Source organism: Mya arenaria, chromosome 13 (assembly GCF_026914265.1).
Source record: "Mya arenaria isolate MELC-2E11 chromosome 13, ASM2691426v1".
NCBI classification, from domain to species: domain Eukaryota; kingdom Metazoa; phylum Mollusca; class Bivalvia; order Myida; family Myidae; genus Mya; species Mya arenaria.
This window is the reverse complement of record NC_069134.1, coordinates 22,033,144-22,048,095: the sequence shown is the minus strand read 5'-3', so window position 1 is coordinate 22,048,095 and position 14,952 is coordinate 22,033,144. Positions and strand designations below refer to the sequence as shown.

Genomic DNA, 14,952 nt, shown 5'->3' with positions numbered 1-14,952 from the left:
CAGGTCCAGATAATTAAAGGCTTGCTGAGATGACAATGGCTCTGTAAGGTGATTGTCAGAGCCAGTCTGGTTCAATCAAATATTCATATAACAAATGTCATAAGCAATTATTTATAAAAGGAAAATCATTACATTTCAGTGGCGTGCGAGTATTCGGTTATATTGTGCAGTCAAGACCAGAAGTTATAAAATCACCTAACAAACATTAATCATCTTGTACCTTGAGGGATTCACCACACAAGTTGTATTTTTACATTTTCTTGCTTATTGTTAATGCCATTGCAATGATGCATATAAATTGGAAGTTGTGTGTAACATTACACAGCCTATGAATATTGTTCAGATGATTTTAATACATAATAGGACAACCAAAAATTCAGCCAATGCTAACAAATTGATAACTCACCATATCCCTTCCTAAGTATTACTTCAGGGGCAACATATTCTGGCGTTCCAAACACTTGTTTGTCTTTGAACTGTTTACAATCCTTATCCAACGAGCCTTCATACAGGTTTGTAGTAAGACTCATAAGCCCGATCTTAGATAATCCAAAGTCTGTGAGTTTGATATGTCCTGTGGCAGTAATCAACAAATTATCGGGTTTCAAGTCACGATGCACTATGCCATAACTGTGAAGGTACTCCAACGCTAACACAGTTTCTGCAAAGTACAGTCTCGCAAGGTCAAACGGCAGAGCACCGTTGTTTTTCAACAATGTTGCACAATCCCCACCTTCCACAAACTCCATGACCATACACAGATGTCTCTTAGTCTCAAAGCTACACCACATGCTCACTACGAATGGATTGTCTGCGAAAGTGAGAACGTCTCGCTCAGTGAACACTTGCTCCGTCTGATTACGCAGAATCAAATTCTGCTTGCAAATCTTTTTCATGGCAAACTTTTGTTTCGAGTCCCTATGACGCACCAGATATACCGCACTGGAAGTAAAAAGGTTACAAAACTTAATATAATTATTCATATCAGAATGATTACTAAATTTAGAGATTACCATTTTGAAGTCAGCGTAAAGAATAAATTTTGTAGTGGAAGTATCATCATAATGTTGATACTAATTGCATGAAGTTTTTGCAACTTCTCACAGTTTTACAAAAAAAATCTCGTTTTCGAAGACTTAACATACCTCAAAAGGCGATAATCACAACATATACTTAAAATGATTTCATATTTGTGTGATGTTTGTTGTTTTGTTACATTGTGTGTCTATTATTTAATTTTTGTTTGGCTCGATCCTTGTTCCTAAACACAGGATCTTGGCTACTGGGCTAGTCCCTGCAGTTTCTATTGTTTTGTTTTAATGTTTCAGCCATTGCCTGAAAAAGTATGAATACATGCACTCACGCATAAGCACCATTGCTGATAAGTTTTATCGTATCGAAGTCTTCCTCTGATGGTTGTCGATCCTTTTTTCTCCCTCCATCTGCTGCATCTTCGATATCGGACATCACTGCTGACATGTCGGCCTTCATACTCTCATCAATCGCAGCACTTTCTAACATCTCAATCTCTAGTTCTGTGGGGAGAAGACCAAGAAATTCATAACAGTTTTACCACCAACAAACTTTTGAGTAAAAATTATTTTTCTCCTACAATTTAGTCTATAGTTAATTGGATTTACATTTTAACAAAAATGAACAAGAATTGCAGTTTATTTTTGTTGGAATTATTGTACAATATTTTCAAAAAGAGCATCAACGCTAATGTCTGGTTTGTATGTTGATCAAGTAGCATAATTCGCCATGTATTTTAGTTAGAGCTATGGGACCGATTTAACATGTGCATATTTTTTAGTAAACATGTGTACCAAATTCAATATTGATATCTTAAACCACTTTTGAGTTATCAACAAAATATAAAATACATGCATGACAACACCAAAGCTTGGAGGACAACACCTAGATTTTTGTTTTCTGCAAAACAGTGAACTTAAAATTGCAGTATTAGGTATTGTTAGTTTGAGTTCAGTTTCCCCCTCACCTTCTAAAGGGTCCCTGTTGAGCCCGAGTTTGCTGATGATGTATCTAGGGATGTCCTTGATGGACTGTTTGGCCTTCCCCTCCGCAGCCTCCAACAACTGGTAAAACTCTTCTGGATCAAACTCCTGAAAGCAGTACAAGTTCAGTTAGAACTTCATTACAGGAGTTAAGCTTTTTCATATAAATTCAAAACCTGTTGGCTCGATATTGCTTAGCTGTATTTCCTCCTTGGCTCTAACTTGGATGTTAAGGACCTATTTTGTTTTACTCTTTGTAATCATTCTTACTTGGCTCGATATTTGCGAGGCTCGAATGGTCCCTGGGTTATCGGGCCAACGGGTTAAGACTGTATAAACATTTTATATTTTACAACTGTACAGTGATCACTCAGTCAAAATCATGAAAACTAAAGCGGTCTAGTAACTAGAGAAATGACCTTGAGGAAGCTAGCCAGATAGAAGGTGGCTTTGTCTATGACATGACTGCCTTTTGACTGCTGGGGCCATGATTACTAACAGTCTCAAGTCTGAGTTCAGAGTCAAGTGGCAAAACTGCAAATCTTCATTTCATTGTAACATTCTTTCTTGTTAAATTTTCATTATGAAATTTGCTGAAATTTATTACTATTCAAAACTGGAAACTTATTCGCAATGGTTCTTTATAATTAGATAAAAGTGCTTTTCTGAGTCTATACTTGGAATGGAGACTGTTAATAAACATGGTCCTTAGGATTATTTTTAGTTAAGTGTTAAAAAAAGTCATGATTTGCCTCAAAATGCTTATGTCAACAATTTTACCCCCCTCAGCTGTTAACAGGCAAGAACAATAACAATCCAAACCCTGCTTGAAAATGACCAAATAAGGTAATAAACTTCTTTGCTCAAATCTTATGCTAAGAACAGAATTCTTGCCATTTTTGGTAACTCATTTTTGCGAACGAGCAATATTGTTTCTTTACATTTTTACACTGCTGTAGATAGGGATTTAGGGAGCAAACTGGTACAAAATAACATCTTTTTAACAAGTAGAGAAAAATCACTATTTGACCCTGTTTCTCGAAATGTCCTTGAAATAAATATATGTATAGACAATCTAGATCAGTGTCTCTTTCCTCAACTTCCGACAAAAAGTAAAAGAAGCTGTGACAGCGCTTTGGATAATAACTTTCAACATATCTCTGGCAAGACATACTAATGTCCATTAGTGAGATGTAATTTTCAAGGTTTCCTTAAAATATCCAAAATGTTATCAGCTCTTTTAAACCTGAAGACACTTTGGGCAAGTATACGAGGAATCCTCTGGTTTATTTCCAGGGCTGAAAGTGAAATGTTTATCTGTTTCTTCAGTTAAAGTCACTTCGACCTTTCTCGCCATCGCCACTTGTTTTGAAATACAGAATATCAGGTTTTCTTTGTTACGTTTCATCTTACAGAGATGAAAACAATAAAACAATGATCTATACATACATCATTTCTCTTCATTTAGAGTCAGGCATTAGTTTTTAAAAAAGGAAACACTTACGACAAGAATCAAAAGCAAGAGGCCAAAATTTGAGCCTTATTTTTTCTAAAGATCTAAATATATCATATGTGGAAATGTATATTTGATAATTTGATAAACAAAAGACATGCCTTTTTCTGTCGAACATAACAATATAATTCAACAAAGAATGGTAATATTTTTCTTAGTCGTTTCACTATTGCCTGCTCAGCTGTTATACAAGCTCAAGTAATGGTAGAAGCCTTCAGTCAATTAGCAACCATAGGAAAAAACCTCCATTTCATTAGCACAACATAAGTCATGTTTTGCATCAGAAGACTTATGTCAACAATCTTTTTCATCTGCTTTCGAGGTGCTAAAAGGCAAGAACAATTCAACCCTCCCTGAATATTACCAAATAAGGTAATAAACGTTCTTGCACAAACGCATGGAAGCAATTTTGGTAAAAGTTTTGCCACTAATAACCCTTTGCATGCTGGGTAAATTGTCGTCTGCTCAAAAATGTCGTCTGGTTTATTCTAAATTTCTTTCAATTTACTTAAAACTTTGGGGATATATTGACTGAGTGGCAAACAGCTTGGAACCTGACCAGGCGCCGAGTTACTCGGCGTCTGGTCTGGGTCCAAGCTGTTTGCAAAGCCTTTAAAATCGCCATCAGCAGCCTAAGGGTTAATTATTACAAAAATATGGGTATAACTTGAATAAGTATTTAAAATAAGGAGTAACAAAAGTTGAACAAAAACTTCTTTGATATTGCTCGAACCTACCAGGCATTCTAGAAGCCGTGAAGGACGTGAGATTATCAGGAGGATCTTCTTGATGAGTGGGTACATCAGGTCATACGCTTCCGCTGAACGCTCTTGAGCCTGAAACAAACAATAAACTGTTCACTGCTCCATCAGGGCCTTTTGAAGATTCTTCAACCAATTTGAAAAACGCCTAGGTAGAGTAGAGCTGCTTAGATCAAATCCATCACAATTATTATGTCACCAGGGAATGTGGGCCTGGTTTCAATAGAGATTGTAAGGGTCAAGATCATAAATTTCCAGGGGTAACCTTGTTTATTGCATAAACTATGTTTCAATAAAAATATTGTAAGGACATTAAAGGCATAGATTCTGCCCTTAACTTTACATGTAAACATGAGCACTCTTAAGCAGCATATGGCTTACAACAAAGATATCTTACTGTGATTGGGTTCTGGAGTTGACAGCTGTACTTTGTACTGGGAAATTGACGACATTCATAACAAGTCAAATATACTTCTCTCACAGTTCAAAACAAAGTACTTACATCTATGAGGAGTTTTTCGAGGCTGTCTGAGAGCTCATAAAAGTATGTGCTGGTGATGAGCTTGTTCTCTGACTTGTCCAGGCAATCCTTGGCCAGCTCCATCACCTGAAAAACAATATGGAGGTACATAATTGTAGGTATGAACAATTTTCAAGTTTTACAATTATTTTTTTCAAGTTTTACAATTATTTTTGTGCCCAATATTGTTTTCACAATGGTGATTTGAAAACTGCATAAGATTCCCAATGCTTCTCTTTATTTCTTTACAAAATAAAACTACAGATATATTAAGGCCAGAACAGTGTATCTTGCAACGTCTACATTGGTTGTAAATTGTTCAGCACTATGGCTACAAGTACTCCATTTTCTTCAAAACAAAAGAACAGCTCCCAAAACAAATGCCAACACTGCCATGCTTGTTTTTTGCAGTCAAAATGAGGCATTACTCAACAATAATTACAGCTAGAGTTGCGGGCCTTCATACACATGCATTCATTGTCTCTTATCACATGTGTACCGAGTTAAAATGTTTATATCTTGGTTTTTGAACAGCTTCACTTCATTTAATCGAAAAAGACAAGATGAAACCCCACAAACATTGCCCTAAATGTCAACTTGGATGAGAAGGAAGCTTGAGGTGGCATCTTATGTTGATAGAAGTGACAGTGGTCCTGAAGGGGGAGGGGATTGGAGTAATTATGTATGTACAATATCAACCATTACCTGGTGGAGTAGGAAGCTAGAAATGGCATCTTTCTCCACTTCATGCTGATAGAGGCGACAGTGGTCCAGGAACTGTTGAAGTCTCTCCTCCATCTGGGCGGTCGCCTGTCAGGGGTATGTTATCAGGTTAGGAGTTGAAGTCTTGTTATTTTTGAGTACCATTTTTAAGTACCAATTAATTTGCAATGATGACAAACAAAAGATAACAAGGTAAGCTTTATAACAGAATATTTTAGCACTTTTGAACATGATGCTTTAATAAGATAATCTTTCCGATTATTGTTTGTCCAAGTTTTATGGAATGAGAATACTTTAAAATCTTTTTGTTGTTGATCCAAATGCATGGTTTTTCTTAAAATAAATAAAATAAATATGAATAATTATTTCAAGGTCTGCATGATGGTTGTAAGTATGTACCTTTGGAAAGCGGTCCTTGTAGACACCGTTCATGAGAATAATCTCCGAATCCCCTCCTGGAGACCGGCCTGGACTGCTGTAAACAGAACAGGGGAAACAACTGACATAGTGTTTCATACTCGATTGAATTACAGGATTTGCTTCTTTTTTTAAAAACATTTCTATGTTACAAACAAAAGGAAATAGATTGTTTAAATACAAACCATATTAATGATGATACAGTTTTAGTGATCATACTTTGTTTTAAGTTTTTTCTCAGTTGCGTATATCTTTAAATTTGATTTCGACAAAATGGTTTGAATTCAACTTTTTATATCTTTTTCTCAGTTTCAAAGCAAATATAGCATGTAGTAAAAGCCTGGACGGAATACAATACTGCAACAACATGCAACGATGAAACTTTCATTTGTCTTTTATACAAAAACAAACTAAAGTCATATGCAAATATAACAAATAAAAACGTTAATTTGAGGAAAGCAATTTGCCCCCGCAGGCAACCAAAATCAATTGAAACATTCACTGTTAAAAAAACAAACATTAGCAACCACATAAAAATCATTCAAGTATTCATATTGAAAATTACTTGTTGCCATGGAAATACAAGACAACCAACCAGGAAATTTATAGCACATGACAAATAATATTGCATTTTTATGCTAGCTGTTTCTGTGGAGGAAAATAATGGAAATTCAAATTACTCTTCGAGGGACAATTATATTGGCATTAATGCATATACATAAATTTCAGTTGTCACTTCAGACGGGGTTTTATTTAAATAATACATCATGCTGTATAAAAAATGTATTTAAAAAATGTTTGCTATTAAATGTGAAAAGTTTACTACGACCATTCTCAAACAAACTGTTCAGCATTAAAACAGTGAATGCTTTCAGTATTTTAAAAGGCTTCAGAACATTGTTATTATATTTTAATTTACAGTTATAAGTTTTCAATACCTTTGTCAAACAAAACATTTTTATTTGATCAAATGTGTTGACTTACTGATCCTAATATCAAAGAGGTCATTTTATCTACCAAGTTTGAGGACTCTCATGCCCATGCATACTCCAGTTAGCAATTGGACAAGCTTTTTTGTTCTATGTTATCAATTCATTTCAATGAATAAGTCTAATGAGTAGGTTTGTATTAAAAGCCACACATTCGTTTGTTTTAATCAAAACAATACTTGACATCAAACCACCGCAACAATGCTTGTTGACCACAATGGTACAAATCACCAATACTTCTGTAGCCAGGGTAACGGGATTTGCAAAACATGCGTGCTGACATTGTGCAATGTTTCATTTTAATATTTAACATTAATGTAATTATAAAGTGACAATACTAATGCTATCATGTGAACAAAACCAAAGCTTTGACAATAAATCAAATTGTTTACTTCATTGAAAAACGTAAGCGCTAAAACAGATTTAAGACAACAGGACGTGCAGAAACATCTGTTGTGGAAACAGATAACAGGCAGTGGACAGTCTTACTGTAATGCAAGCCAGGAAAGGCTGCAAAACACATTCACGTCATTGTTTACAAGTCGTGTCACGATGGTGATATATAAATAATACTATGCTTTTCCATTAAAAAGGGTATATAAACTGACTGTGATTTATCATTACATAAAAACTGCTACACTGCATATCGAGGGTTGAATGCGAAAAGGTTCTATGTGACATCAAATAAAGGAGAAGTTAGAACCTTTTTGCTTTTACCCCTCGATATGGATACACTGAATATTATATTCCTCGACAATGTAATTAATAGAAATGCTCAGAGTCAATGCAATCATGTCACCTTTGCTACATATTGCATAACATTGGTAAAATATTACAATTGCAAGATATCATGATTTAATATAGATAAAAAGTATAAATAAAAATGTAAACTTGAATAAACATTTCTATTTTTTGTTGTTGAAGTTCTTTGTTTAGATTTGTAGACAGTAAAACAGACCTATTAATTACAGGTTGTCAGATAACTACGATATGATAAAATACTCCATCATTCGAACTAGGATAAATAAAACACAAACAGGTTGCAAACATTTTTCGATAACTTTGCTTTTAATATTTAAGAAATTATTTCATTAATTGTAACAGATATATTACCATTAACAAGACATCATGTAGAAACAAAATTATCAGGATTAAGCTAAAATTAAAGCTCGAAAAATGGTTAATGGGAGATTTGACTGACAAAATCTTATTTATATAAATATGCATGAGGACAGGGAAGACAACTCTTCTTCCAATGAAATCGCATGCTACAATTAAATACTATTTAATAACCTTGAGTGGTCTAGGTGGCCGTTTTAAAATTTTTAGTGACCAGGTGGGCTGAATTCAATTTGAGCTTTCCCTAGAATATTTTTCCTACAGGAACACATTAGTATGAGTGTCTGTGAATATGTGAGAGTCAGATTTCCACATTGCTTTCTTTGGAGAAGGCAAAATCCCCAGTGGTACACAATGAAGCATAGCAAAGCAGCCTATCAGGGGTATCAGATGATGCTAAATAACTGTTTTATTGGCCTCTTAAGTTTATGCTTTTAATATTATTGGTTTTAAATTGAATTGAATAAAAAAAATATAGATATCAAAAATACCTTCATCACAGTAAAACATAACATTAGAAGCAAATTATCCTCCTCAACACTAAACTCTAATAATACTATCAGGTTCTAAGAATATTATTGTAAAACCAAGCAAATTGTCCTATGTCCCAGAAAAATCTACTTCATGCCTTTACTATAACAGGGCCATGACCCATCCCCATACCTAAGACTTCGGGATCGTGGCCTGAAGGACTGAAGGGGCGATTGGCGGCCATCTTCATCAACACTCAAGCTACCCTCGTAACTGGACATGTGCTTGTACAGGTTGCCCAGCTCCTCCTGCGTCGGCTGGTACGGCAACTGGTGAAGACGCTCCTGGGACGAGTACTGCGACTGTGGGAGACAAGGTAAGAGATTAATATGTGAGGCTCCATTAAAACCAGATATTCAGATACCCATACAAACATGTTCTAAAGGATCGGTTAATTGGAACAATGTCAATTTGAAAGAGAATAGCTCATTCATTTACCGCCACTGTCTCAGAATGTTCTTTCTATGTCAACTGCTGACTGGTTGTCCATGGTAATTATAACCAACATACTATAATCAATTGAAACATTCACTGTTAAAAAAACAAACATTAGCAACCACATACAAATCATTCTAGTATTCATATTGAAAATTACTTGTTGCCATGGAAATACAAGACAACCAACCAGGAAATTTATGGCACATGACAAATAATATTGCATTTTTATTTTAACTAAGCATATTCTACAGTGTTATGGCTTTAGGACAAAACCAGACAAATAGCATACTTATAGGACCTCATTCCATTGACCTGTATAGCATCCAGCTCAGACTGTTACCTACTATTATTAAGAACATAGGAGTGTATAGGCTTATAATAAAAGTCAGGATTTCTCGTATGATACATACAGAGACACTGGATCCACCAGGAGTGTTTGTTCCGTATCCAGAAGAAGGCAGAGAGGCCAGCGACCAACGACGACCATCCGCCCTTAAAAACAAAATCGGTGTCATCAATGTGAGCTAAAGAACATAAAAAATTTATTGTATAAACTGCTGTTGCCAATTTCAAGCCTCGTTGACAGAATGGCACACTTGTCTCAAACTAAAAAAAATATCAAGATAATAAAACTTATTTTGGATTTTATAGCAAACTGTTTACATAAGATGTCTTTCATTTACAATACACTTTTTTTTATTCTAATGGCATTTTAACATAATAATTCAATGATGTAAATGCATGAGTCAACATAATAAGATAGATATAAATACTTTAATTATTAAAAGTTCAATGCTTATATTTTGTGAAAGTCTAGCAAGCATCTGTCCCAAAGGTTTCTCTATGGCATTTCATACAATGTTGTATGAGGTATTTTATTGTCTCTCTTTCAGCTGATTTCTCCACTGTTCAGGGCTATTTAAATGTAACATATTAGCAATTTGCATCGTATGACATCAAGTCAAGAAAACGATCATTGAATGGACCATGATTGGCTGTTCCAGTAATCCAAAAGAACTGTCTCCAGAATTTCTGATTTTGTTTTACTAGTCCAGAAATTCTTATCGCTTTTAAAGGCCACTATCCACCATTTCTCAGTCCAATTTATCAGGGACCATCTTCGACTTAGGGCATCTATATTCCCATGAGACTTACATTCAACAAGAGCTGTCACAGAGACAGCGCGCTTGACTATTCTGCCGCTTTTCAGTGAAAGGATTGAAAAGTTTTGGCCAAACATGCATGGATCACTGTTAGATTAGATTTCAATGCAATACATGATGTGCGTAGATATTAACATAAATGTGGTTACATGCAAAATTTTAACCAGAATTTTTAAGTGTAATAATAAAGCAGGGTTCTCAATAACTTTTCAGTGAACAGGCCGTTTATAAAAAGTAACAGGCCCAAATTGGGGGGGGGGGGGGGGGGGGGGGGTAAATTTTTTTTTTTATGTGAGCGCGTCATTTCCTGCATTCTGGGGTTATTTGAATGCCTTTTAAATCACCCCTTTCAAGTGCAATTTTATAAGTAATATCCCCTAAATATGCAGATACAAGTACTGCAGAGCAGTAGTTGTATCAGGATCTATATATATCATAATGCAATTATATTTATTTACCAAATTTCAACAACAAAATATCCATTTGAAAATTGTATTTTCAACACCATATACAATGTATTAACAAAACTACAATGCAATTGTACTGTGAAAATACATAAGGCACATTGAATTAATAAGAACAGTATTCATTACGCTTAACCCTGTTATTAACACATGTCACTGCCCTCATCTGATGAACTGGACGAGTAGTAGTCCCCCTCCCCCTCAACAAGTACTGCCTGAAATAATATAAAAATGCAGGAAATGGCACATTTTACATTTCATTAATACCACTTTAACTTGGTACTGACATGACAGTTTTAAAATGTCAGTAAAATTTACATCAATGTCTCTTAAAATAAAAAAGGAAACAATTCACTTTCAATAAAAAATTAGTCGATGATTAGCTTGCTGCAAATGCAACTGAAATCAAAAGTACACTATCTTTTTTACATTTTTTTGTTTTGTTCAAAACACTTGCAATCAAAATGTTTTCTTATAAATGGGACACACTGTCTAATTTTGACATCATGTAGTTGCAAATTTGTATTAAAATTGAAGTTTAAGCAAAAATTTAAAAATTTACCTTACCCAACCCACTTTATATTTGGTGAGTCTTTAATATTGCTACGATTTTTTCATACAGAATAATGATAATGATAATAGAGTAAACTTACCTCCTTATCAAATCTTCGTAATAATGCATCTTGTACGGAATAAACAACGATCAAAACTTCAAACAAAATAAACGGTGGAAATCGAACGTGAAACAATAAACAGAACACAAAATTCATAAATGCAACTGTTTTATTTCATTTTTATCTTATACTCATTCGACACAGGGTGAAAGATATGTATTTTTCTTTTCTTCATTTTTACTAGAATGAGACGCTTACTTCCAAGCGTTTTATCAATCGTCTATCTACACGGACTAGTGAAGTTTATTAAACGGCGCCGTAAAGAAATATGCGGGACCAGGCGAACGCTAATCAAGTCGTCGTATTTAAAAGGCAATAACTTTTTTATTCGTTGACGGATTTTAAAAATTTAAATTGTAAACGATTTGGGAACTTTTAATTTTTGTTACTAGGCGATTTTGAACCGGCCCAAATGCCATTTGAACCGGTCATTTTGGCCGGCGGCCGGTTCTTATTGAGAACCCTGATGAAGGGCCATTATTTGCAATACACAGTTATCTAACTTGGTTATTCAATTAGCTTGGGTGGTTGAATACCATTGTATAAAGTCTCAATTCAATTCATCCAGTAGTTGCTGAGATATTAACCTATGTGTGCTTACACGCAAAACCTTAACCAGAATTTCTAAGTCAAATAATAAAGGCCTATAATTTGCATTAAATGCACACTAGAGTTATCTTACTTGGTTAAATAAGTAGGTTGGATGGTTGAGTACCATTGTATCAAGTCTCAATGCAATACCACAAGTAGTTGCTGAGATATTAACCTATGTGTGCTTACATGCAAAACCTTAACCAGAATTTCTAAGTCAAATAATAAAGGCCTATTATTTGCATTAAATGCACACTAGAGTTATCTTACTTGGTTAAATAAGTAGGTTGGATGGTTGAGTACCATTGTATCAAGTCTCAATGCAATACCACAAGTAGTTGCTGAGATATTAACCTATGTGTGCTTGCACACAAAACCTTAACCAGAATTTTTAAGTCAAATATTAAAGGCCTATTTTTGGCATTAAATGCAAAGTAGAGTTATCAAACTTGGTTAAATAAGTAGGTTGGATATTTGAGTACCATTGTATAAAGTCTCAATGCAATACCTCAAGTAGTTGCTGAGATATTAACCTATGTGTGCTTGGACGCAACACCTTAACCAGAATTTCTAAGCCAAATAATAAAGGCCTATTATTGGCATTAAATCCAAAGTAGAGTTATCAAATTTGAAGACACATTATTGACAAAACAATTATTTATTTTATTTTGCTTCTAACAGACATTTTACAGTACAATATTGCTTATTTACAGTCTATCGCACTTAAAGAAATCTTTAGAAACAGAGACGCATCAATCACATCAGTTTCATAAATGATTTCAGACAAAAAAAATGAAAATTAGCAAGTGTAGTTATAAGGAAAAAGTGAGGATGTCAAAAATGAACAAAAATCAAACCATATTCTCAAAATGGAACAAACATAGGATGGATGGTAAATAACTGATAATTCAGTCTAAGTATTAGATTCAACAGTTTGAAAATTATAAAGAAAACACAATAAAACATGTGAACAGACGGACAGAGAGAATGATTATTGTAGGGCACCTGCAAATTTTGCATGGGGTCGTTTTGTTTTTTAAAATACAAAAAATTCTCTTTCCTTACACCAATTCTTCACCTTGGAAGACATTGAATCCTTTGCACATTTTTTTAGTACAAACCCTTACTCTCAATGTTTATTTGCCTGGTAAAATGATACTTCAGAAAAATGCCATCATGTAATAGTTCTCAGAAACTTGGGAAGAAGGCTGTAAAGTACATATGTTGAAGTTTTCAATTTCTTATAGCTTTTTGATTCCACTGTTTGACAAAAAAAAGCCAAACGCAATATAACAGATCTCAGAGGACAGCAGTTCAAATAAATCAGTTTCTGATTCTTGGAATTTTAAGTCTCTTTTTTTATATTTACAAATATTGAATATTTATAAATACTGAATCAGATTGTTGCTGTGACATAAAATGCTTCAAAAGACTCTTCAAAATGTTATTTTGTCAATAATTTTGCAAAAATAGGCCAAAAACTATTGATTTGGTTAGGGTTACATTGTTTTCAGAAACAGGTAGGATAGGTAGGCTTTTATTATTAGGCTTTATATTAACATATTTTCATAATTGGAGAATGAAGTAATTTTCTGTATAACGCGTTAAAAGTTTTAAACTATATTTTTAAAACACACTTTAACCCTTTAGCACATAGACAAGTGGCCAGATTACACCTCCCAGTCAATAGCCATCTTACTGATAAGCAGTCCTTATCTGCATAGGTACTTTTCTGGATATTTGAAAATGAGAACATGAATACAGCAGTATGACCTTAAAATCAATGTTACTCCAAATAATTGTGTCCAAATCTTTTTTATGTGAATTCATTTTTTATAGATAATTAAATTATCTAATAAATGGTGTCAATGATGAAATATTAAATTATTTTATTTCAGCTGTGAATGTATTTTCAAGATGGATTTGTAACATTTCTTTGAAATGTCATAATTGCATTAAATCAAAGGGTAATAAAATGCTGGGATCGATCTAATTTTTATTACCCCTATCATAAAAAAGACCCATCTGGATTAAAAAGCGGACAATTTATGTTCTTGTGTATTAGTACACAGAAATATGTCAGGAATATCCGGTGTCATCCAGCTGAGAGATCCAGTCCAAGGTGTCTGTTTAACTTTATTACCCCCTCATAAAATTGTTTACAAAAAAGGAAGCCGATAAATGATTTTCCGGTATGAATAAAAAGATCTAGATCAAACAAAACGCTTGCACATGACCTATTTTACAGCCAAAACTATGATGGACATTATATAATCTTCACAGAAAATTTACCCATCATTTTCTCATTTACTAATTGTTTCTTTTGTTTGTAAACAAAATATTACCTTTAAGTAAATATAATCTCAATTGATTTCAATGGTAAAATGAACTGACGTAATATATTTAATAATTTACGCATCAATGAATTTGGGGGAAATTCCATACAGTACTTAGCTCGTGGTCTAATTACGTCACAATGGGATATCACACCTGCGATTGGGAGTATAAACACCTTCTCAATTTAGCAGACGATATTTTCAAGGGAAAATCAATACACAAAAGGTTAAACTTTAATTTTATAAACATCCGGGATATTGTTTACAAAAAGAAAGATGCAAAATTGAAATATTGAAATGACCCTATTGAAATATGCGGGCCATGCGTTTACATCCAGTAATGGATACGGTCGGCCAAATGCGTATACATCTGGTAATGAGCTATGTCGGCCTATCTCGTATACATGCGCTAAAGGGTTAAAGAGGCCTTAAGTAGCCAATCCCTATCAATGACATCTTCTTGAAATGTTATCTTGGCTGCACATCCATTTTTTTTATTAAAATCTCCTAGTTAAAAAATGTACCTAAAATTTTCTTTATGTATTAAAGTAGGGTATACCTTCTGACATTCTGGAACTGGAAGTTGCCATGGGTACTGGGTGAGAGGTTCCGCGGGCTGTCATGGGGACTGCTCCCTAAAAATACACAAAAATCTTATAATTATTAATTCTATATTCACACTTATTTCTTTAAGCTGG

The 14,952-nt window shown here is 34.1% G+C and overlaps 1 protein-coding gene across 10 annotated transcripts in view; it reads right to left on the bottom strand.

Moving 5' to 3' along the window:
- LOC128212807 (microtubule-associated serine/threonine-protein kinase 3-like) overlaps positions 1 to 14,952 on the bottom strand; it is a 123,218-nt gene that overhangs the window by 10,046 nt on the left and 98,220 nt on the right. For all 10 annotated transcript variants that reach the window (XM_052918129.1, XM_052918131.1, XM_052918130.1 and 7 more), the window contains 10 exons: positions 14,814 to 14,889; positions 9,437 to 9,518; positions 8,721 to 8,890; positions 5,932 to 6,007; positions 5,515 to 5,619; positions 4,792 to 4,896; positions 4,266 to 4,364; positions 2,000 to 2,123; positions 1,364 to 1,535; positions 407 to 942 (listed from right to left, as the gene is read on the bottom strand). In XM_052918129.1, coding sequence (XP_052774089.1) covers positions 407 to 942; positions 1,364 to 1,535; positions 2,000 to 2,123; positions 4,266 to 4,364; positions 4,792 to 4,896; positions 5,515 to 5,619; positions 5,932 to 6,007; positions 8,721 to 8,890; positions 9,437 to 9,518; positions 14,814 to 14,889 — 1,545 coding nt within the window. The remainder of the gene's footprint in view (positions 1 to 406; positions 943 to 1,363; positions 1,536 to 1,999; positions 2,124 to 4,265; positions 4,365 to 4,791; positions 4,897 to 5,514; positions 5,620 to 5,931; positions 6,008 to 8,720; positions 8,891 to 9,436; positions 9,519 to 14,813; positions 14,890 to 14,952) is intronic.